The sequence below is a fragment of the Rutilus rutilus genome (genome assembly GCF_951802725.1).
Source record: "Rutilus rutilus genome assembly, chromosome: 5".
Taxonomy (NCBI): Eukaryota; Metazoa; Chordata; class Actinopteri; order Cypriniformes; family Leuciscidae; genus Rutilus; species Rutilus rutilus.
The window spans coordinates 8,150,988-8,177,284 of NC_140213.1; the positions used below are offsets into that span (position 1 = coordinate 8,150,988).

General features: G+C 36.9%; 1 protein-coding gene across 3 annotated transcripts in view; it reads left to right on the top strand.

The window, feature by feature from the left end:
- Nucleotides 1–26,297, top strand: part of cntn5 (contactin 5) — a 312,302-nt gene that overhangs the window by 266,293 nt on the left and 19,712 nt on the right. For 2 of the 3 annotated variants that reach the window (XM_084408897.1, XM_084408899.1), the window contains 5 exons: nt 219–394; nt 6,920–7,040; nt 11,217–11,375; nt 20,053–20,202; nt 22,683–22,753. In XM_084408897.1, the coding sequence (XP_084265023.1) occupies nt 219–394; nt 6,920–7,040; nt 11,217–11,375; nt 20,053–20,202; nt 22,683–22,753 (677 nt within the window). The remainder of the gene's footprint in view (nt 1–218; nt 395–6,919; nt 7,041–11,216; nt 11,376–20,052; nt 20,203–22,682; nt 22,754–26,297) is intronic. The other variant, XM_084408898.1, reaches the window with a different exon arrangement.

The window sequence follows — 26,297 nt, forward strand, 5'->3', positions numbered from 1 at the left end:
CATCTGCTCCAAACTCCAAAATGTAACAAAATATGCTTTATTGTATTCTTCTGTAATTGTTACTCTAATATCAGGAGACTTTTATGTTATCTCAACAGGTAGAGATCCAGCTGTGTTAGTGTTAGTGACTGTGTTCAGAGTTTCTATCATAGCTGCAGATGTTCTTCAGTGTCATATGGTTCTTTTGTTCTGATGACAGAATGACGTTGATGTTTCAGAGCCCATGCGGGTGGAGTTGAGCCCCATCCGGGTGGAGGTGACGGTGGGAGAGAGTGTGGTGCTCAGCTGTAAAGTCACTCACGACCCCTCGCTGGACGTGTCCTTCCTCTGGCTGCTCAACACCCAACCGCTCAACACCCAGCAGGAGGGCAGTCACTTTGAGTACATTCAAACAGTAAGCGGATTCACCACAGATGTGTCACTGCGTACTTGTGCTGATGCTGTAGGTGACCGTCTCGGTTACTGATGTAACCCTTGTTCCCTGAAGGAGGGAACTGAGACGTTATGTCGATACTGACGTGTTGGCCAATCTTGGATCCCATTACGTCAGTATCGACGTAACGTCGAATGTGACTGACTAACACCTGTTTGGTGTTTTGTGGATAGTAATATTACTTACACTGTGTTATTGTTGCAAGATTATACAATATATCAGTTATTATTGGTGCGTGGTCTATTGGTATCAGTCAGTATTCATATTTTGTAAATTGATGGCATGGGCGCGATTTGGTCAAAGCAGCTAATATTAAAAAGATGCAAAAATCAAATTTTTTTCTTCTGATATTTCAGTGGCGTGTTGGTCAATAATGGCTTTATTTATTTATACGCAAATATATGTTTTTAGATATATCTGGCTGATTTTATAAGAAGATAATATTTAAACGTGATGGCAAGTGAAACTACAGGCTTTAGTTTAGTTTACAAATCATGTACTATGGTAAAAGTGTTTTGAGGTCATTTTGTAGTATTGTGCAAGGAAAAACGCATACATAAGTCTTTATTAATTGATAATCTGCCCTTGTAATCATAATTTGTGTGAAAATGAATTAAAGTTGATGTAGTTTTACTGCCACTATTGGTCATTTTAGCTGGAAATGGCAGTAAATTGTATGTATAGGTATGTTTTTGTACAAGTGTAGGTAAAGAGACATTTTTCTAATTAGCTTATGTATATTTTGGTTGTATATTAGCTGTCAGTATTAGTATTTTGTCCATTATTGGCATATACCTCCTTTGGCTAATATTGGAAGTAGTAAATATTAGAGCTTTTTTTCAATTGAAACTAACATTTTTTTCTATCACCTCTCAATATCAGCATTTTGATTTGAACTTAGTTTAGTTGATATTGGCAGCTAAAAATATCAGATTTAATTCAAACAGTGAACTCTTTTTCATAAATCATCAATATGTATAGTATATCACTAGCAATTAATGATTTTTTAATACTACAAATATGATAATATTGTAAATAATCCAATCTGGTTGACACACCAACATGGTGATAAACTCTCTGTCCGCTTCCCTACGCTCGTATTTTGAATGTCATTAATTAGCCAAAAAAGAGGAAAACAGTTAAAAATGAATTTTCAAGTATTTAACTGCTAACATGGTTTTTGAAACCAGTATCATAACTCTATCTTCAATCTGTTGCTCCTGAACAGATGGAGTCTCAGTTACTTATTTTAGAGATGCCACATTGCACCAAATCCTGCTTTAACTGGAGTGAGAATCAATCCAGTGAAAGGTCAGCTAGGACCGTATGTCATCATGATGAAAGACCCGCTGTGAATCACACCATCATGTTTATCAGAGTCTCAGAGGAGCAGCAGCTCCACACACTCTCGAGAAAACTCCCTGATTACAGCGCATCAACAGGCTTTCTGCCGACCACAAAATCACCGAATGAAGTGATTTCACATGCACAGGCGTCTGTTGTGCTTTGGATTGCTTTGAATTTAGTAGTACAAATTTTTTTTTTTTTTTTTTTTTTACCACATCTGTGAGAGAAGCAACTGATAAAGTTTTTTTTTAATGTTTTTTTATGTGTTTTTTTTTTACTTTTGAATAGACAACATTTTTGTGTTTTGTATAATGTGACCCTGGACCACAAAACCAGTCACATGGGTCAATTTTATGAAATTGAGATTTATACATCACCTTAAAACTGAATAAATAAGCTTTCCATTGATGTATGGTTTGTTAGGATAGGACATACTACTACCGAGATACTATTATTTGAAAATCTGGAATCTGAGAGTGCCAAAAAATCGAAACATTGAGAAAATCGCCTTTAAAGTTGTCCATTTATGTTCGCGATTGTGCTGCGTTCACTCACAAAAATAAATGTTTTATATATTTACGGTATGAAATTTACAAAATATCTTCATGGAACATGATCTTTACTTAATATCCTAATGATTTTTGCCATAAAATAAAAATCGATCATTTTGACCCATACAATGTATTTTTGGCTATTGCCACTATTGCGACTTATGACTGGTTTTGTGGTCCAGGGTCACAATTATACAGTAAGTATTTATTTATTTATTTATTTATTATATAAATGCAGTAAATGTAAAAAAAAAAAAATATATATATATATATATATATATATATAATTAAGATGTTTTTATGTTTTTGAAAGAAGTCTCATGCTCACAGGGCACATTTATTTGAACAAAAATACAGTAAAAACAGCAATATCATAAAATTGTATTACAATAAATAAAATAAATAAATAAAATAAACATTTTTTTTATATATTTTAAAATGTATTCCTGTGATGGCAAAGCAGATTTTTTTTCTTTCTTTTTTTTTCTAAATAAATAGAAAGTTCAAAATACCAGCATTTGTTTGTAATAGAAATCTTTTGTAACATTATAAATGGATTAACTGTCACTTTTGATCAATTTAATGTGCCCTTGCTGAATAAAAGTATTGATTTTTATTTTTTGGAGTACATCTTAGAACCAGACTTTTAAATGGTATAATTTCACTGTTTCCACAAAAAAGTTAAGCAGCAACATTTTCAACATTGGAGCAAACTGTCATGATTCTGCCTTCTTGTCCTTGATTTTCTCTAGTCTTGAGGCAGGATCATGACAGACCCATGTTTTGTGCAAGCACACGGCCTTTTGTTTGGGCCATGTGCTTGTGTTGTCTCGTTACTTAACCCCGCCCCCTTGTTCTCCTCCTTAGTCATTATTGTTTCATCTGTGTCACCTGCTGTGTTTGCTGTCCTGTGCCGGTTCATCATACATTGTGAAACCTTGTGTTTGTAATCTTCTCTGTGAGTATCCTGTCAAGAGTATTGTCTAAAGAAAGTTCTGATTCTGTATTTGCTGTTTGTTTATCGTCTAGTTATCTGTCAAGTCATAGTCTAGTTTAGTCACTCTTTGTCCTGTCTATGTTTTGCCCCCTTGTGGGTTTTGTTTTCCCTTTTCGTCTACAATAAACGGTCTGCAGATGGGTTCGTCGCTTCCACACTTCATAACACAAACTCCATATTTTCTAATGGTGTTCATTGGGTTGTCAAACTCACTAATAGGATTCTGGACAACTAGTCAACCGTTCCTTGAGAACATTCAGCAATTTGATTGTCTGGCTTGGATAACAACATAAACTACATAAAGTCATGAAGTCACCTCATCTCACGCATGCATTCTTGTAACACCCAATAGGTACTGATCACTCCACAGCTCCAGCTGACACAATTAAGTTCAAGCCATCGTGTGTCCTCTCTGTATCATATTATAGGCATATTTAAGTCTTCCTTTTGGTTGACAATATCATTTGGTTCCCTTCACAGCATCACTGAGCACCAATCTGCCATGAAACTGTCACTGTTAAAAAAAATGCACTGTGACCTGATGTGGGAAGATACAGTACATGTGCCATGTTAGCCTGCATTTTAGAGGTGTTATATTTGATTATCCCACAATGGCTTTAATTTCTAATTGGCACAGCAGCTACAGTAACTGGGTGTTTGGGTTGTTTAGTGAGTAATTCATGTAAAATTAGCTGATTAAATCGTCCATTTATTGTTCCTTTTTGCTCTAAATTAGCCGATGCTTTCATCCAAATCAACATGCAAATGACATTCATATTTAATTCTACTTCCTAATTTTCACATTCAAATGATAAATCTTGATCCTGTTTAAATTCAGGAATTGTACAGAAAATAAACTCTGTTCAATTCTGAATGGCACACAACCTTCGCTGATAAAATTGATTTTTTTAATAGGTTAGAGTTAGTCAAGTGCATGAATGTATTGAAGCTTGTTTCCGCCACATAAGAAAACATTTTAAAAGGTAATTGCAACTTTTTATCTCATAATTGCGAGTTTACATCTCGCAGGTCTGACTTTATTTCTCATAATTGCAAGATATAAAGTCAGAATTGCGTGTTATAATGTCACAATTGCGAGAAATAAACGTGTAATTCTGACTTTATAACACGCAATTGTGACTTTATATCATGCAATTCTGACTTTATCTCCCAATTGCGTGCTATAAAGTCAAAATTATGAGAAATAAACATGCAATTCTAAAGGAAAAAAGTTAGTTCTTTTCCTTAGAATTGGAGTTTATTTCTCGCAATTGCGAGTTTATATCTCACAATTCTGACAATAAGACGCAATTGCGACTTTATATCCTGTAATTTTGACGTTATAATTCGCATTTGCAACTTTATATCACAGCAATGTAAACTCGCAATGGTGAGAAAAAAAAAGTCAGAATTGTGAGATGTAAACTCAGAATTGTGCGATTATTTTTTATTCTGTGACGGAAATAAGCTTCCGTATGAATGAGCTGTATAGAGGGACTCAACTGATGTTCATTCCACTATCGAGGTGCATTAACAGACCTATTTGCATGACAGTCACCTGAATTATTTATTTTTTGCGTGTTGTTCTCATGTTGTCGCTAGCTTTTTAGTGTTAATGAATACTTTATGAGACACTTGAACCAAAGGATTTTCTCATGAACCCCAGGAAATGCCTGTTCAGCAAAAACACCCAGAGTAGGCAGAGTTTACTAGAATATTCATAGCACATTTTCATTTCAATGGAAAAGAGAGTAAAAGTTAAAGAGAGAAAGAGAGAGTTTGTGGATTGTGGAGGTTATTGTCTACTATAGCTTCTTTTTTTTTTTTTTATCATTAGACAGAACCAGAAATAAAGAGATATGTATTTTCTTTTAATGCAGTAGGCATTTTGCAGTAATATGGTACATTTTAATGTCCCATTATTTAATTTTTAAAGACTTAGAGGCTTGAATCTCATGTTATTTTGTCATAGAAACTTTTAGACATGATAGACTTTTATACCGAGAAGTACTAATTCCGGTGTTTAAAGTGTTTCGCGGAAAATATCAATCACACAAATCCGCTTTTAATTTGCAATTATATTTTATTTACCCATATTTTGGGGTAAATTCTGTCCATCCGTTGTGTATAATGGCATTTAGTTAGACATTTGGATGGTGCACTTTAGACATTTTGTTGACTATAAATAATATTGCACCTAGATGTCAACTAAAAAATATAAACTTTACTATGAAAATAACTATTTATTCATTTTTGGTTGCACTTTATTTCAAAAATCTACTCTAGACATTCTACTAACTATAATTAACTTTGCAACTCCAGTCATTAATAGGTAATGCAGGAAGTAATGTAGGACAAATGAGTAGTAGGGTAACAAGGGGTAAAAAATGTGGTCTTAAAATGCATCACAATTACTCAAGTAGTATCTAGTCACTCATGGTCTAATGGACTTATGGTCCAATCACTACTAGTTCTTGAAGAGCGACTAGGTAACACTTGAGTATTTAGGGATGCATTTTATGACTACGTTCAGAGTAAAAAAAGACATTCGCTCAAATTTCAGACAGAGGTTAATGATGTGATAAGTAATTAATTGGTAATTCTTTATAATTTGTCATAGTTAGTTATTAGTTCTTAATGAGGGCACTACTGATTACCTAACATGGGACAGTCTCAAACCTAAATTTGCTATTACCGACTGATTAGTAAAACTTGTTTCCATATTAGTTTATAGTAGTATCTGAAGTGATAATATATTACTTCTCATTTGTCCTGCCAAAACCAAAAATAGTTTTTGTTTTCTGTTGGGATGCACGATATATCGGCCACTATATTAGTATCGGCCGATATATGTTCATTTTTAATGTTACCATTATCGGCCCAATAAGAAAGTTTGGCCAATATATTAAAGCAGATAAATAATGTATTATTTCCTTCAGCTGAGACACTTCAGTTTGCCATGATGGTTTTGAATTGCTTGAAATATGATTGGAATCACTTTGAAAAGGATATAGGCTACATAAAATTATAATGAGAACATTATAATTGTGTGCTTGGGACATGGCTTTTAATGTAAAAGTTTGGATTTAGATTATATATCAGTCATCGGCTTTCAAATATATAGAATTATCGTATCGGCCAAAATTTTCCCTAGTGCATCCCTAGTTTTTTGTATGTCAAATATAACTACAGTGTCTTTTTTTCTATTAAATTTTTGATGTGAGGTATCCAGAATATTCCTCAAAGGCAACACATATTCATCGAGACAGTACATGGCAGACAGTGGCGCAGCACCCAGCTGTCTGATTCATGTGCTGTAATTTTAATCAGCCCCAGTACTAAAGAGCTGCATATAGACCTTGAATTATTTGCAGTCTTGCCTGGGGCGTTTCTCATTTCCAGAGAAGAGCAGATTGAGGAAAGTAATGGCGTGCTCTTAAACCGAACAGGAATCTCTTAATCCACACAGGCCAATAGCGGCTAGCAGCAGCCCATTGCTCAGGTGTCAAACACTGCATGGAGGTCTATTTCTCTCTTTATCTCACTTCTCTGTTTCCCTTTGTACTTTCTATTTTTTTCCCCTCCATTTAGCAGACCTCCACAGCAGACCTGATGATCAGAAGCATCCTCCTGAAGCATGCTGGGAAATATGGCTGCCGTGCTCAGACGAGTGCGGACAGTGTACTTGCAGAAGCTGAGCTGCTAGTAAGAGGTGAGGAGAATCGCAAAGTATAAATTGCAGTTCATAATCAAAAACTGTGATTACAACATCTTTACAAACAACACGAAATCAAATTGACCCTGTTGACTTTCTGATTAAATTTCCCATTTTTATTGTGCATGATTCATGATTTATCGCTCTGCATTTTTTCAAAAGAAACAGATGTTTGTTTTCGGAATATTCCATACTACAATTCTGAAATATTTTCTTTTTCGCTAAATGAGCCAAGGTTGTGTGAATATTGTACAGAACTTTTTTTATATACATAAACTATTAAACAGTTCAATCAAATCAGTATAGATAAAAAAGTCCCACCCTTCATTATTTCCTATCAATGAATTAGCATGTCAAAATGATGTTAAGGACAACTGTTATTGACATATGCACCCATATAATCAAGATTATATGGGTGGGGGAAAATAATACACACTCACCAGCCATTTTATTAGGTATACTTTGCTAGTACCAGGTTGGACCCCCTTTTGCCTCCAGAACTGCCTTAATTCTTTGTGGCATAGATTCAACAAGGTGCTGGAAACATTCCGCAGAGATTTTGGTCCATATTGACATGATAGCATCACGCAGATACTGCAGATTTGCATCCATGATGTGAATCTCCTGTTCCACCACATCCTAATGGTGCTCTATGGGATTGATATTTGGTTTACTGTGGAGGCCATTTGAGTATAGTGAACTTACTTTATGATCAAAAAACAATTGTGAGATGCTTTGAACTTAGTGACATGGCACATTATCCTGTTGGAAGTGGCTATCAGAAGATGGTACACTTTAGTCATAAAGAGATGGACATGTTCAGCAACAACACTCAGGTAGGCTGTGGTGTTTAAACAATGCTCATTTACTACTAAGGGACCCAAATTTGGCAAGAAAATATCCCCCACACCATTAAACCACCACCACCGCTTGAACCGTTGATACAAGGCAGGATGGATCTTTGCTTTTATGTTGTTTATACCAAATTCTGACCCTACCATCTGAATTTCGCAACAGAAATCAGGACTTATCACACCAGGCAACGTTTTTCCAATCTTCTATTGAGCAATATTGGTGAGCCCGGCAAATTGTAGCCTCAGTTTGCTGTTCTTAGCTGACAGGAGTGACACCCTGTGTGGTCTTCTGCTGCTGTAGCTCTTCTGCTTCAAGGTTCGACTTCAAGATGCTTTCAAAGATGCTCTTCTGCAGACCTCGATTGGTTTATTTGAGTTACTGTTGACTTTCAGCTCAAACCAGTCTGACCATTCTCCTCTGACCTCTTGCATCTTTATCCACAGAACTGCTGCACTGGATATTTTCTCTTTTTCAGACCATTCTCTGTAAACCCTAGAGATGGTTGTGTGTGAAAATCCCAATAAATCAGCAGTTTCTGAAATACTCAAACCAGCCCATCAACAACCATGCCACATTCAAAGTCACTTAAATCAGATTACTTCTCCATTCTGGTGCTCAATTTGAACTTCAGCAGATTGTCTTGATTGACATACCTAAATGCCTTGAGTTGCTGCTATGGGATTGGCTGATTAGATAGGTACACCTGTTCAACTGCTTGTTAATGCAACTAATAAAGTGCCTGGAGAGTGTATATAAAAGATATAATATTACTCTATACTCTATAATTGGTTAGATTTTAAAGGATTAAAGGATGTTAAACCTGAAAACCACTTGATTATTATAAAAATGAAGAGCTTTCATGATCTTTCAGTAAAATATGGTTTACAACTGGTTGTAGGGGGCCACAGGATGACTTCAAATAATTAAAACTTTATTAAAATGCTAAAATGTAAAAAATCCTCCATTAACTATTATTTTTATTGAAAATCATACAGAATCAAAATCTTGAATATTGCAGAATCATACAAAATAAATATGTTTGATTACTAAAATGATATCAAAACTATTTGAAAACAAACAGCACTGTCATTATTACAGCAGAAATACCAAAGGAAATATTTTAGCCTTGAAAATATTGTGTTGGACAAAGGTTGAGAAAAATACTTTTCTTTCCTGCTGAGGTAACCAGAGTTGCATATCAATATTAACCAATCATAGCATGACCTGCTTTCACTATCCAAACAAATCATAATGCATAAAATAAAATCTCGCTCATTATTTCCTACTGAATACATTTTTCGTGGAATATATTACTTCTCTCCCCACAGCTTGATGTGTACGAGTCCTTCGTAAACAAACAGTCATTAGCCTATCCATGCATTAAACACTGTTGGCCTACAAAGAAACGTATTGTCTGCCCTACCGGACCATCAGCCACGTGTGTGTTCATGATGTTGGCCACTTCTCTTCCACATGTGCACTGCTTACTCTCAGACAAGAAAACCCTTATGTGGTCTACATCCAGACTTGAAACAGAAACCCATAATACTGCTGCCATGGTGTCTCACTGTGCATATTAATATCCTCGAATGCAAAGGCTCCTTTCAGTCCATCCTTTTAACACATCCCCTTTCAAACCGCACAGAACATTGACTTTCATTGGCCGAAGCAGCTGTCAGCCTCTCTGTTACAACTCTTTCCTCTTGAGCCAGTTGCGGTTTCTGCTCACACAGATTACATTTACTGAGGAGGCTGCAGGAGCACGTATAAAAACAGAAATAAAAACATTTCACCATTCTACCATGCCTAAGAGGACTGGTGCACTACCATAATAGACAAAAAGAGGAACGAGAGCAGGTTCTTTAATCAGCGTGAAATCCTTGCAGAGAGATCTGTCATACAAAATCCTTCTATGGTCTTTGCACGTTCACTTGTTCGTTTGATTAGAGATTGAGTGAAGTTTGAATTCTACATGTGTACACATGTACAGAGTTTCTCGAAATCTGCGAATGCTAATTACACCGAGACTAACGTTTACATTTAGGTAGGTTTGGTTTGATTAAAATGAACTGCTCTGTCAGTGCAGTTTATTTGAATAAATTGAACGCTGCCATCTGAACCTTGGTGCGCACTAAACAAGCGGAGTCATAGATATCTATATAGGTACAATATCCATCACATGTCCAAACATAAGTCTTTAGTTTTGAATACCTCCGTTTTAACAGTCCACACTACAACATGAAAATGGTGATTAATCCACTTTGGAGAGCATCTTCAAAAAGCTCTTATGAAAAAAACGCTGTCTCAATGTGGACGGAAGACCAAAACATAGAGAAAAAGATGTGTATATAACTGCATTCAGATTAAAACATAGTCTCAGTTACAGAATGTTAACTATTAAGGGCCTTATTTTAACGATCTAAGCGCATGGTCTAAAGCGCACGGCGCAAGTGCATTTAGGGCGTGTCTGAATCCACTTTTGCTATTTTAACGACAGTTGTCCCTGTTCTCTCTATGATTTCACTTTTCTAACTTTAGTTAGTGTGTAATGTTGCTGTTTGAGCATAAACAAAGTTCAAAGCAAAGGGAGATATTTTCTTTTACAAAAATCACTTTTTAAGGACTACAACAAAAGACTGGTAGGTACTACACGAGCTTCCTCCAGGGTTAGTGACATCACAGACCCCCAAATTTACATAAACCCCGCCTCGCAACAAAAGGCTCTATATGGTTTCGCTAAGAATGAGCTGTTGAAGCTCCGCCCTCTGTGCCGGGAGCAGCAGCTCATTTGCATAGAGCCCACACACAAAATGATGCATTTTTGCTCACCCTCAAAAAAGGACAATTTTAACATGCTATACAAAATTATCTGTGGGTTATTTTTTGCTAAAATTTCACATACACACTCTGGGGACATCAGAGACTTATTTTACATCTTGTTAAAATGGGCGTTATACCACCCCTTTAACCCGCCAGTTGCGCTCGCGCCATGGCAGATTCGCTGTTTACACGGCGGAATTTGCAAGCTTCTCTAGCGAGGAAATGGATCAGCTCGTGCGTGAGATTAACGCACGCAAGCAGACCATCTACAGGACAAATTGAACGCACGTTGTGGGCCCGCCTATAGGCGCAAATTACGAACGCGCTCTTTAAATAACAAAAAAACAATATTGTGCCAATCAGTGGATAATCAAGAGGTAGAAGGCTAGATACTATTGTCAAACACTTGAAGAACTAATCATAAAATGTGGGAAAGTCTGTCAAACGTATCTTTTATTGTAGTGTAGTCAGTCAGTAGGTTTTTGTTCTTTCTTTCAGGCCCTCCTGGACCTCCTGGAGTGGTGATTGTAGAGGAGATCACGGATACCACTGCAACGTTGTCATGGAGCCACGGCGTTGACAACCACAGTCCAATCACCACCTACAATGTACAGGCACGTAGCCCGGTCTCTCTGGGCTGGCAAACAGTGAAAACCGGTAATCACTTCCATACATGTTTATGCTGTGTGTGTTTAAGTGATGCAAATGATGTGATGCAATTCGAATCATAATCAAATGGTATTGTAATGTACAAGTATATCTATATATTACAACTGACAATGATATAGCTCATTAGGTTGCATATACAAGTTTAAGTTTTAATGGTCAGTGACTCAAGTACTTGTATATTTCTTGTTCTATAAGATCTCACTCCAAAGCGTTCAGCATATGACTGCTAACAGTGTCTCTGAATGCAGACTCAAGCTCTGGGAGTTGACTTTTCCTCCCATCTGTTTGTAAGGATGTGTGGCAAGAGCACAGTGGGGCTGTATTAAATGTCTGTTGTGCTTTTGTAAATGTCACCGGCTGAAATCTAATGGCAAATTAATTTGAAGGTCAGTAGTAGGTTACCTTTTTTTGGAAACACTTTATAATAAGTATTATAAATCATTTATAAACTATTAGTTTAAATTGAAGTCTCTACATTGTTAATACATTGTGTACAAATAGTGAGTTTGGTAGTTATTTTAAGGGTCCATAATCATGTGGTAGTTAAGCATTACCACACCAGTAGTTAATGATTAACTGAATATATATGTAGTAAAGCAATATTAGGCATTATTTATGCGGTAGTTAAGCATGAACATACCAGAAATGGTCTTTAGTAGTACTGTATTACTGGCAACTTAGCCATAATTATTGGCTTATTCTAGTGAATAAACTTGAACATCACTCAATGAGTGCCATTCAAATAAATAATTAATGTGAATTTACTTTTCACTTTAGAACAGGGGGTCAAATTGTCTTTATTACACAATTTTAGTAGCCTGGATGCCAGCCGAACTTAGCCCCGCCCACAAAATATTTAGGTCGGGAAGTTCGGTCTGGACTTGATCCGTTGTGGAGCTATTATGCCCAATCAAATTGTCAGGACGGGCTTTATACGATGATGGACAGATGATCAACAATAACGTAATCATCCACGTCACCAAAGAGCGCTTGGGTTGAATTTGTTTACAACAAAGATGACTGCCGCTGGAGAATTGAGATTTCACGAGTTCACACTTACAAATAAGTCAGATTGGCGTGCTCAAAGTTCTCAAAATGCTCAAAGCATATTTGGCGTGTCCGAGGAGAGGGCTCCGGGCTCGGTATTCGGCCCGGACCCAAAGTACTCCCCCCGTATTCCAGGCTGTGGAAGAACAAGCCAAGAGTGAGTGGAGGGATGCTGAAAACTGTCAAGGAATGTTAGGTGAGTTGACAGAGTGAATAAATATATGCTTCCTCTCATGCTGATAGGGTAGACCTGGTAATTGTTTGTTGACAAGTTTATTGGATTGATTTTTTGAACGTGCTCCTCCCGAACTTTGTTTATGAAGCATCATGTGTAGATTCCGCCATCGCGTCTGTTATAGAAGATATCGACAGCGCATTAATTTTAAAAGAGGAACAGACAACCGCGATCAAGGCATTTGTCGATCGGAAACATGAATGAAAAACATACGTCACTTACTCCGTTGCTCTGATTGGTTGTAGGTCTATCCAATTGAGTGCAGAGGCATTTTCTTTCCTGGTTCGGTTGAAACACACCCCATAATCACAGCCCAATGGACCAGTATCAGACTCATATTCTGACTAGAATCTGAGCTACAATTTTAGCAATGTATTGCTCAAACAAAGCTGTAAACCAACACTAATTAAACATAATGATTAATATTGTTCAGTCGACTTGATAGATGGTAAATCACAGAAATATAACAGTATCTAAATCACTACTACAAAAACAAAAACAACAAAAAAAAACATCTAAAGTAATAAATAATGGCTAAAAGGGGCTACACTTTATTTCAATAGACGTCACGGTTACATGACTGTAGCTGAAGTTACTGTCTCCCTAAAGAAAGAATCGACTCTGAACCGCCTGAACGAGTCGGACTGAGGAAGCCTCAGCTGACGTTCAGTTATGGTAATGAGCGTTTAGCTTCTGACGAGCACTGTAGCGGTAGACCAATCACAACAGACTAGATCATCTGGCCCTCGCAAAAGGAGGAATTTTGACAGACTGATTCATCCGACGAGTCATTTGAGAATCATTGAAACATTTGGTGATGTGCAATGTATATTATGAGAAAAGTTTTTTTTATATATATACAGTGCTATGCATAAGTTTAGGCAACCATGCTAAAGTTGACTAAAAAGAGGAATAAAAAATCATATTTTGCAAATTTAACTTAATGCCTTATTTTAAAAAATGAGGAAAAATCCAACCTTTAAGGACACCAATTTTCTTTGTGAATGAATAATGTATCGTAAATAAATAAATGTTCTTCCTTAAAAAACAGGGTGCATAAGTTTGGGCACCACTATGTTAAATTCCCATAGAGGCAGGCAGATTTTTATTTTTAAGTATTTTTTTTTTTTTTTTTTTTAGGATACTATGCATCCTGATAAAGTTCCCTTGGCCTTTGGAATTAAAATAGCCCCACATCATCACATAGCCTTCACCATACCTAGAGATTGGCATGATTTTATTTCAGTTAGCCTAATAGCTAGTTTGATTTGCATTGAGAGATGATCTTATGGAAAGTACTCCATGCCAATCTCTAGGTATGGTGAAGGCTATGTGATGATGTGGGGCTATTTTAATTCCAAAGGCCAAGGGAACTTTATCAGGATGCATAGTATCCTAAAAAAAAAAAAAAAAAAAATACTTAAAAATAAAAATCTGCCTGCCTCTATGGGAATTTAACATAGTGGTGCCCAAACTTATGCACCCTGTTTTTTAAGGAAGAACATTTATTTATTTACGATACATTATTCATTCACAAAGAAAATTGGTGTCCTTAAAGGTTGGATTTTTCCTAATTTTTTAAAATAAGGCATTAAGTTAAATTTGCAAAATATGATTTTTTATTCCTCTTTTTAGTCAACTTTAGCATGGTTGCCTAAACTTATGCATAGCACTGTATACCTTGCTTATAAACCTGTTGTAGGAGACCTTCAAAACAAAATTAGGAACTTTTAAAATAGCACAATAGGGGCACTTTAACAATGTAGAGACTAAATTCATGATATATGAATTAACTATAAACTAATAGTTATAAAGCATAACCTAACTTTCCCATCAGCTTGAATTGGTTCATAATTTATCCCCCCAAAAAAATGTACACAACGAACAGGAATAACAACATCGTTCTACAAAATATTTTATAACATCTAGAGATATACTGTACGTGACATGCCTTTTTAAATTCACCCAATTATCCAGCTCTTTTTTTTTTTTTTAAGTAATTTGTCAGATAAATAAGACTCTCACTATATTTTTCCATCATTATCAGGAGTTAAAAGGCTTTATTTTGGGTACCCTGACAATAATACCGCTTGTAATTATCTGCCATTATCCAAAGACAACAGCTTTTTGTGTCATCTGTTCAAACATTAGCAGTCAACTTTGGATAATAGCTAAGTTTTATGCACTTTTGTAGTCTTGATAATTGTTCTTTTCAGTTTGAACATTCCACACGGATGAGAGTAAAAGAGATAAGGCACAAGTAGTGTGCACACAATGCTTTGTGTTGAACCTATTCAGATTAGAACAAAGAGGTAGAGATGAAAATGTTTACTTTATAGTGTTTAAACACTGTTACCACTTAATGTTCTTTACTGTGCCTTCCCCTAGAAAAGTAGTAGGCCAAATGGTGCGTTCATTCAAAATATTGTCATTCATTTCCAATAGAGATTTGAGGCAACATGAGCAGCAAAGACCGTTGGGGATGAAACAAACTAGAAGAGTTTGACTTTTGCAACTGCACAGATGTGCACAGATGTGGTGTTTCAGACTAGCATACTAAATCATTCAGTTCACATTCAGTTCACATTTAAGTATATTCTTTTAATGTTTTCAGATTACTAAATTAAAATGTATTATGTTGAAATTTATATTAAACCCAATAAGATGAACTTTAAAGTGCATTTTTGACCCTCTTAAGTAAGACTTTAGTACATCTGTATATGTCATTTCATAATTGCTTGTGTTGTCTTTGGTTAAGGTGTACTGACAAATTTACTGACAAGCATTTGTGGTAAACTACTATAATTGTGTAATTTCTATTGAAACTTGTGTTTCATGTTTAAAATGTACTTTAAATTATTTGACATTTACAAAGTCCACTTTTTACTTAAAGGTACAATATGTAAGATTTTTGCATTAAAATATCCCACAATCTCAAGGCCAGTGTTATATATTTTGTTAAGTTGATTACTTACAATATCCCAAATTTTTCCAACTATTTTTAAATCGTGAGAAAATTGCGATTTTAACCAAGGACACGGGGCGTTAGAGCAGGGGGGAGCTGGGAGTCGCCAGTCAATTGCGTCATATCCGCGTTACCCTCGGTTTCCGCTCGTACTGCGTGGAGTCCTGGACAAATGCGGAAGTTGTAGTTGTAGCGTCTATCAAGCAACAAACGTTAGCTTGTTTCGTGCAGTCGTTATGGAACACAATTATTCTTTACCGATTGCAGCTGGTTCTGTAGCATTCGGTAATAGTTATGTTTATGTAAGGAAAGTATTATTGCTTTAGATTTGTGTTTAGTTTATTGACATTGTTTATCTGGTGTTCGAATGTACTTTTACAACAGTTGTTTAGGACACGTAAAACTGCGCCGCGTTATCACAACAATGAATTCGACATACAGTAACATCTATGATAACCAATGTAGTATTAAACCTTACTTTTCTTGCGGTTAATTCATTTTAATGAAATAAAAGTGTGATGAGGTTCAAGAGTCAGGAAGGAAGAAGATGGGTCGGCGTGACTGGGACTCGTACTTTATTAAAATAAAGCAAAACAAACAAAAGTCGTGCACAACGCGCATTCACCGTGGCAACTGCGACGGCACAAAACAGTTCAAAAAATTAGAGCTCGGATCCACCGGTTTTCTTTCTCTGCGTCCAATTTTCTCTTCAGTCTCTCTCTCGTTCCAGCGCGGATTATAAGCGGTCTCTCCACGCCGATCACTGCAATAAGATACAGGTGTTCGTTATTTGCACTTGACCTACTTGCGTCCCGCTCGTCTCGTTTCTCTCTCTCCCGTTACAGACCGCGCTGAACCACGCCCCCCTCGCCACAAAAAGCATGTCATTAAACGCAACATTTATAAAAATAGAACTTTACCTCATCCATGAACATGATTTTTCGATTCCCGTCTGACTGATTTACATCCACGGTGGAATTTAAAACGACAGTTCCCATCATTCCACGCTCCTTCACATCGTCATCAAGCTACGCCGTTGTTGTTGTTTGGAATGTAGCGCCCTCTAGCGGCAAAAAAAATCTTGCATATTGTACCTTTAAGAGTGTTATGAAACAGTAATGAAAGTGTACTCTAAGTGCGCTGGCCTTTTATTTCATTAATATCTAAAAGTACTTTTTTAAAATATACTCAGATTAGAATACTATACATACACTGTTTAGTACACAAAATTAGTAAGTAGACATTATGCAGTGATAAACATTTCAACAGTAGTATGCTACTGTTGTCACATGACCTCATCGTGCTGTATGCATCCAATGAAATAAAACAACACACTAACCCCCAGTGTTAAATTAACATTGCCAGCGTTTATATAATCAACAAGGATTATATAAACACTGTCATTGTTAATGAGAGTTAGTGTGTTGTTTTTTAACCACTAAGATGGATGGATGGATGGATGGAATGATAGCTTAAGTAGAAAAACAGTATGTAAATAATAGGATATAAAACAGAAAGGCAACCTTTTTTAAACAGGTTTCCTGTCATTGGTTAGACAAACATATAGACCCACCCCAAAGTTACACCATTGGTCGCGCCAATGTTGCTCTTTTGCACCTGTCGGGATTCTCATACAACAATGATTTTTTTAAAAGCCCAGGAGCCAGTGGCAATACGAATGTACTTTTTTTTTTTTTTTGACATGCCAGTAAAGCACATGAAAACCGAAAATGAAAAACTCAGAGAATTCAAGGTAAATCAAGGCATGTGTGGTCAACGAGGGAGAGAAAAAATAAAATACTGAAGGAAAGAAAGTATAGAGAGGGTGAAGAAGAGAAACAGTGAGATAAGGAAGGGTAAGCCGGAGGGGGGGAAGAGAGAAATTTTGCGGAGAGCATCTGGGAGTTTTTCATTTCGCTACCTCACGCCTGGAGCATGGCTCTGGTCCCACAGGTTATGTACAGCCGTTAACTGTAGACAGAAGTAAGCCCCGAGGTTTGGTCCTCAGCCAAGTGTGTGTCTGCACTGAAATGAGGTGTGTAGAATGAGGAGTGTCCTCTGGGCAAACACAATCTTGTGTCTGTTGTCTCTTATGTATTAACTAGAGCAAACCATGAGTGAAATCATTTTCACGAGCGAAATCATGAGCGAAACTTACTTTACTAGAAGCGACGGAAACATTTCAAATGCAATTAGCTGACCTTTAGAGTGCTTGTATTGATCCAGTTAAGTACATAATTATATGTAATACTGCCAAAAAGTACTGACAAGCATTTGTTAAACTAAAATACACCATGCCTTTTGTAATTAAACTTATTTAAATATATCTTTAATTACAAAAATTGAAATTTTTTAAATATATTAACTTTAAATGTAATATCCAATAATACACTTGTTAGTCAATGCATCAAAGTGTACTTATGTTAAGCATGACAAAATATTATTAAATAATGATTTATACTTTGAAGTAAAACATTTAATTTGAATTACTACAAAGAGCACTATGAGTGTATAATATTATATTATCTGCAGGTCATTATTTGAAGTACACTACAAGTGGAGAATCAATATAATTAAGCACACTTCTTTTTTTTACAAGGGCATGACCATCAATCTTAAATTTGAGTGTTTAGAGGGACAGTTTATGCATCTGTGACAGGTTCTGCTGTTGAAATTGTTCTCTATATTAGAAGTATTCCGCTTTGTTGTAGAAGTGTAAAGATTTATGCTTCGGTGCTTTGATTGTTAGGTTGTTCAAAAATCGATCAATGATGTTACAAAACTAGATGTTGGCTCCATTCCACTTCTTAGTGAGCTGCCTACACAAGCAGCATTTAAAGCGTCATAGATGCTCTCCCGTTGCAAAGGCTGTTCCAAAACACAGGCAGCATAATTGTTTATTCTGTCTAAATAATGAGCATGACATGTGTTCTTAGAGCAGGCAATCCCAGAATGCATTGCATTGTGACAGACACACAGAAAACAGATGGATAGAATGTTCCAAAAGGAGTGAAATATTCCTTATAAATGTACTTTCCATTAATGTGTGTGTGTGTGCGTGTGTGTGTGTGTGTGTCATGTCACCTTTATTTATAGAGCACTTTTTACATCACATAGTTTCAAAGCAGCTTTACAGTGATAACAGGAAATTAATGCAACAAAGATTGTTTTGGCTGTACAGCAGCTCTTGAAGAAAGTCATTGTGCAGTTTAAGTTCAGCTTTGATTCATTTCCATTGTAAAAGACATTAGTTATTAATTTACACAACACCATTTTCAACTGAAAGCAGAAAACGTTTTATGCAGTTTATGCAGGTTTCAAAGTGCAAGTTTTTGAAAAAGATACCGTTATCATCTCCGTGTAAACTTCAAAAACGTGAATCTGTGAAAACGGTGACGACATGCACATGTGTATTACGTGTGTATTCTAGGCATGCATGTTTGAATGCGTATGTGCGCATAAAGTCTTTTGCATAATAAAGCGCTTTTAGTCGTTTTCGTGGATTCATGTGAACGGGGATCAGTCATTTTCACGTGTGTGTGTGTGTGTGTGTGTGTGGTTATGCTTATTAGAGCATTGCAGTGATATTCTAGTAATGTGCTAATGTACAATGTTCCAAATAAATCACTTGTAAGGCTGCATTTTGGTTGCTGTCTTAGGGGGGCATTTACACAACACCGTTTTCATCTATAAACGGAAAATGTTTTATGAGCTTGGGCCGTTCATTAACACGACAACGGTGGTTTGGGTGCCTGAAAACACATTTTTGAAAACAGGTTTCAAAATGCAAGTTTTTGAAAACGATACCGCTATTGTCTCTGTGTAAACTACAAAAACAAGAATCATGCACATGCGTATTACGCGTTCAGTCTATATGTGCGTAGTGTTTCTTTACAAAGTGATATCGCCAACTACTGGCCTGGCAGCAGAATACAGCGTTTTTTTTTTTCAGTCATTTTTGGGGATCCGTGTGAACAGGGATCATTTGACAACATTATTGTCTGCATACAAAACTTTCCAAAAACGCAAACGATTTTTTTTTTTTTTAGTACATCATTGTTGTGTAGAAGTCGGCTGTGTACGTAGAAAGTAGAAAACAAAGCATTTACTACGTTTTGGAACAGAGTTGTTGCTCTGCATGGTTAACATGGTACAAGTATTTTAGTTCATCTCACTGAAAACTGTTGAGAAAACTCAAGGAACTTTCACCCCAAAATCACTTAATCACTGCTTAATTGTGGTGAAATTATTGCACTGTCACATGTATTTCACACTTTGTATGTGCATACTGTATCTATCAGTCCATACTGCTTTGAAAAGCCTACAGTCTACAAGGATTTAGTCACAGTAGATGCTTGTGTTTTAAGCTGTATTGACTCCTCACGTGTTTTGGTGCCTCTCCGCTTTGCTCTACTCAGATCCAGACCCAGTGACAGGAAGCATGGAGTCCGCCATGGCAGTGGAGCTCAACCCCTGGGTGGAGTACGAGTTTCGGGTGGTGGCCACGAACGGCATCGGCACAGGCGACCCGAGCGCCCCATCCAGAGCGGTCCGCACTAAGGAAGCAGGTATTTGTCATTGGTTCACTCACCCGTGAATGTCACTAAGCTAAATGTCCTCCAACAGAACAGAAATCTAAATAAACAAACAGTTTTCTCTCAAGCCTCGTTTATCCTCCACTCGAGGGATCGTGTAGCTGCTTGTTGTGACACATTTTTACGACTGCCGTCACCCGTCTGAATATACAGGGTGACCCTGGTTCTATTTTAATTGGAGGAGAAGTGGAAAATAAGCCGCTTACATGAATTTAAACAAGTTTTTGTGTTTGAGCTGAAGCAGAAAGTCACTTGTGCCCTCAGGCAAAGAGGCTGCAGAATTCTCTATTTACGGAGAACAAAACCCTCTCTTCAACATTCTTTGGTTCAAAAACATTCAGCAGGCCTGTTCGATTACGCAGCAAAAAAAAAAAAATCCCAATATACAAACATGATGCAATTTTTTTGTATTGTTTAAAGCCAGTTGAATTATTGCACTGTTTTTTTCTTAAAGGAATAGTTCTGTCATTATTTACTCTCACTTATGTCATCCCAAACCCATATGCTAAGCCTAAAACAAGAATTTTGAAGAATCTTCATGTAGCACTTTTCCATACAATAACAGTTTCAACAGAACCAGGAAAGAAAATGCCTCTACTCTCAATTGGATAGACCTACAACCAATCAGAGCAACGGAATAAGTGACTCAACTGCACATACGCTAGAAGAAGTAGAAGAAGAAGATGAGTGTAAACGATCTTTGCCGGTGTTGTAAAAAGAATTTAAGGATACACGGAGTACTTACCAGCACGATCATCATTTTTGAGAGAAATAGTAAAGGTGAATGCATATACAAACAAGTTCTCCGTTTAGGATTAGAACTCGACAATACAGCAAACAAATCTTATCGCAACCCAAGCGCTCTTTGGTGACGTGGATGATTACGTTACTGTTGATCATCTGTCCATCATCGTATAAAGCCCGCCCTGACAATTTGATTGGTCCGAACAGCTCTGGTTCGAGCATAGTTGCTCCACAACGGATCAAGTCCAGACCGAACTTCCCGACCTCAAATGTTGTGGGCGGGGCTAAGTTCGGCTGGCATCCAGGTTAGCGCTGGGGCTGTTGGAGTGGCGAAATCGTATGTACGAGGGTTGAAATAAACCCGAGAATTTTTTTTACCCGTGGGAACAACTGAAAAGTAGCCCAATTCCACAGGAAAACCGTGGACTTGGCAACACTGGGTCTGACCTAAACTTTGAGTTGTTGTTGTATGGAAAAAAGGGCCATGTAAAGATTATTCAAATTATCTAAATTATTTCAATCTAGGCTCCAAATAAAGTGCCTGTGACAACATTTCTGTAAATTGATATTATGTTGCTTCTTGCGCATTTTGTGACACTTTCAAAGTGAAATGTCCAATGAGTTGTGCTAAAAAAAAGTGTCGAATTTTGTCCAAAACAGATGAACGTGAATCTGGCAACGTTTTATTACGCTGGTTGTTGTACGTATTGCGGCAGTTCGGAAATGAAATGTCTGGTGAGTGGCGCCGAAAGGTTAATGAAACGTACCAAGTTAGTAATTAAGTTAGTACCAAGAAAGTAACTAAATCCTACCCTGAACCTAAACGATAGTGTTAACAAAAGTGAAAGTGAAATAAAAAGGCATTTGCTGAAGCAACCATCTAATTTTACCTCGCTTCTACAAGTGTTTGAGCCTATGTATTGTGACTCACTTTTCACGGGACTGTCCTCCACATCGTGCACTACTGTACCAGGTGAGCTACCAAGCAATTTTACTAAATCAAAAAAGTTTCCCTTTCAGACAAAAAATGTATGGGAGGAGTACTTAAATGAATCTCGCAAGGTGATTTACTAAGGTTTGCGCTCGTCAATGTACTGGTGTTTGCGCCATTATTTACCGCCCAAAAAAAGAACGTCTTAGACCAGACGCTAACTGGTAGATTGCGTTGGTCATTATGAGCAAGATCTGACTGCATCTGTGTTCTTTAATTTACGTGTTGTATTTACTTTAATTCACTTTCCACTCCCATCGGCGCTGTTTTGGAATTGCGCTCTCATGCTAATTTGCCTTGTTTAGTAAATCTGCCCCTAGGTGTGTTTTTCCAATGTGCCTATGTTGTCTAATATGTTGTCCTACAAAGGAACACCTGTAGAATTATGTATCCGTTTACATGAGAGTAAATGAGAAATACATAAAAATAAATATAACTATTCCTGCTCTGTTTTTCCCCCTCTTTATTTATCCTTTTGTTTGTTCATGTGAATCAAGCTGTTATATGTGTTTTGTGAGTGCTACACTGTTTCTTGGCTTAATGGTTGTTGTTTTGAGAGTCACACCTATTAAGTGAATCTTCCTTATGTGTCAAAGCAGCCAAGCCTTAATTAATCAGTAGCAGTCATGCAATGATTCACTCACATTTTTACACCTTTTAGCTAATAGAAAGTAAAAACTAATTGCATTATTACATTGCAGTATTTCTGTATCTGCAGTTCCGTCAGTAGCCCCTGCCAACGTGAGAGGTGGGAACGGCCGCAGGCATGAGCTGGTCATATCCTGGGAGGTAGGTTTGCACTCAGCATGCACAATGGACTCCCTACTGTGAACTATTGCTATGCTAATGAATATGGCATAAAAGACTTGCAGTTCCTGGCCAAATAGATTCACGCAGCTAATTGACTTGAGCGTTGGTAATTATATCCGGCCATAATTGCCACCATTGCAATTGCCTGTTGAAGGATTGCTACACTTACAGTCCCCTATAAGAACAGATGAATAACTTGATTCTAAATGAAATTATATGCTTTGTGGCAATGCTGCTGGGGGGGGAAAGGATTGAGAAGTGGTGCAGGTTTAGTCCAGTTCTGCTAGACATGTTTAATTCTTTGCAAGCTTTACTGTACTTTTCTTCAAAGCATTAACATGACATAAACTGAATAGTAAAACTGAGTATTTGTAAATCCATATCTATTTATGCATATTTGTGTTGGTTTGTAGATGGAGGGCACATCACACAGCCTGTTCATGTTGGCATCATTTGTCATTTGTTTTGGCCAATTGATGAATTGATGTTTTTCCAAACCTGAATGAGTTTCTTTCTTCTGTTGAACACAAAGAAGATATTTTAAAGAATGTAAACAGTTGATGGTAGCCATTGACACTTCCACAGTAGGAAAAAAAAATACTATGGAAGGCAATGGCCAACTGTCTGGTTACCAACATTCTTTAAAATATCTTCGTTTGTGTTCAACAGAAGAAAGAAATTCACCCCTTTAAGCATTTTGTGTTAGCAGCTCTTGAAATACAGCAATATATACAGTATGTTATAGTTTTATCCTTTAATGTAAATTTAAATGTAAATGTAAATAACATGCCATTAAGTGCCCGAAAACATTAAATTCAGTTTGCATTTAAGTAAATTATTTTAATGTTAAAAAACGGTAGGCTAAAGTGTACTACTATTTTTTCAAGGGATTAGCAAGTAAGTGAATGATGATATTGATATGAAGTTGTCTGTAACTTGTAGAATTATTCACTGATAATCTTCCCAACTGCCAAACTTTTGGATTCGCGCTTCAGTCATGCAGGTGCAAATTGAAAATGACACATCCATGCGTTTGACACATTCCAGATTTGACGTCATTGACACCAAAAACACCATCGGATCTCGCATGTGTCGTAACCTAATATGACACGCCAGTCATTTTCCAATATGAGGAATGGAGGATGATATTGAAAAGCTACAGCATATCCAATGGATTCAGAAGACATGGAATATAGCGCAAAAAATCATATGAATATACTGTTGAATATGATGTTTTGTCCTTTTGGAAGCTTTACAGTTGATGTCGTTGCCATGTGGATTAATAATGTTAAGTTTAGACACACAAGGGAGATTAAAAGGATCATTAACCTTGAATATTCAAAACGCTATTCCCCTGAAACTGATGTTTTTGGAACATCTGTTTGTTGTCTGAGATTTTACAACATTCAGTCAGTTATACGTACCATGTAAAGAGGATACTAGCATGGAGTGTCACCTTTGGTTCTGTGCACTGCTGGGAGTATTTTGCGCATAAACATGTTTTAAAAATAAAAAAAAGGCTTCCAAATGAGGCCATTTAAAAGTGAGATTAACTGGGGAATTGTGGAACAGATGTACTCTGAACTGACGATTATTCTTGCAGTTATTAAATACTCAGGCCCCAACTGTCACCAGGCAAATAACTTTCATAGTAGGAGAACTGTACCTTAGTGAGAAATTAAAGATGATAAGGCTCATTCCAAATGCAATGGAATATGTTTACCATGATGACTTCCTGAGTTTATAACCCCTTGAGAAAGTTATTACTGTAACTACAGAATAATTGTAGTTTTAATTTTGCTTCGGCGATGACATGCAGTTCAATTATATGCCTCCACCAAGTTCACAACATGCAAAATATGTCTATACACTAGAAACGTTACTTAGAGCTCTAAACACATTTTAAATTTAATGTTTGCTTTACAGGGGGACTATTTTAAATGCACAGGAGAATTCTCGAGCATTAATTCTTTAGTGCTGTATCATATTAAGCAGCATATTAACAGGTATCTTGACAGGGGCTTCAGGTGCTATTTTGAGGCACATAGTACATCATATTAAATTACATATCATTTAGCAGACGCTTTTAAACCAAAACGATTTGCAGCGCATTAATTGGATTGCCCCCCCAGAACCCAAGTGCCTTACTCAAGGACATAATGGTGACTGAGCAGCTTTATGAAATTAGTAATACTTCAGTTCTCAGGTCTGTCTCCCATACCTGGAATTTAACCTTTCCTAGCACAGGCCCTTTACATTAACCGTTGCTTATTCCCTCATTAGTGGTTAAAACCCTATGCCTGTTGACAAGCTGTTATTGCTTTTCAAAATGACCACACGTTCCGACATTAACACTCGCCAAGCACCCAATGCAAGTAAAAATGTGCGTTGGCGAGTAAATGTTACTTGCCAGTTCAGTTCAATTTTCAAATTTACGTTTATTGGTCGAAAACAATGCAAGGTTGTGAGAACACAATATGGCATAATGCAGTTATAAAATCGCAAAGGCTGCAATGTATTTTATTAAAAGCAGGCAGTTCATGATCCTGTGTGTTCAGTATCTCGGAGTGGCTCGGTTTGTTGTAAATGTTCCTGCACATGAACTCTATCTAAGTGCTGTGAGTTTGGGTGGGTTATATAACATGCATTTGAACATGTGCCAATCATCTTCCCAAAATTGTAATGAGAATCATTTTTAAATCTATTGTCAATAAAAGGAAAGCCTTAAGGTCTTTCTGCGGTTTTTCCGCCAAAATAAAAGCTCTATGGTTTGAAAGAGAAATTAAAGCCGGGTGCATACTGTACGATTTATAATAGCCCTTTACGACTGTTGCTTGTCAGACTGTACGAACATGATCCCTGCTGTAAGCCATGTCACAATCTCAGTTGTCTTTAAACGGACACACGCATGAAGACTCATCTGTAGTTTTACATTATTAATCTGTGACACGTTCTGTGACAGTGAGCTGCGGAATAGAATTGGCCATGTTAGTTGATCTATAATGCACAATGGGCGCCATGTTAGTACGCACTGCAGTTCAGAGAATTGTATCAGATTTAGGCCTAAAACACGTCAATTCATCCACTTCTCCCGAAATACATTAAAGTAAGTGGCTGGTGAAGTGTGAGAAGAACATATCTAAACACATCATCAATTTATAATTGAAAGGATTGTTATTGCCGCTTCCATAGACATCAGTGTGTATTTTACAAGCTATACATGTTGTTTTGCTAGTACTTATGTGTATTCAAATGTCTGAAACCTAAAATAAACCATATGTGGTTGAAAACACTGAATAGTTTGTGATATAATATGACAGTGCTGAGAGCGTCTGTCTCTGGCTCAGCGCTAGCCAACGCGCGAATGCAAATTTGATGATCACGCGATCTGAACATTCTAAGCACACTAGTGTGAACGATTGTACGCTTCAAAAGGTTAACTAGCGATCACATGTGGTGATGATGCTTCTTACGTCCGTTTCGGAGAACCGGAGGGCAAATATTTCAACAGACAGCTGAGGCA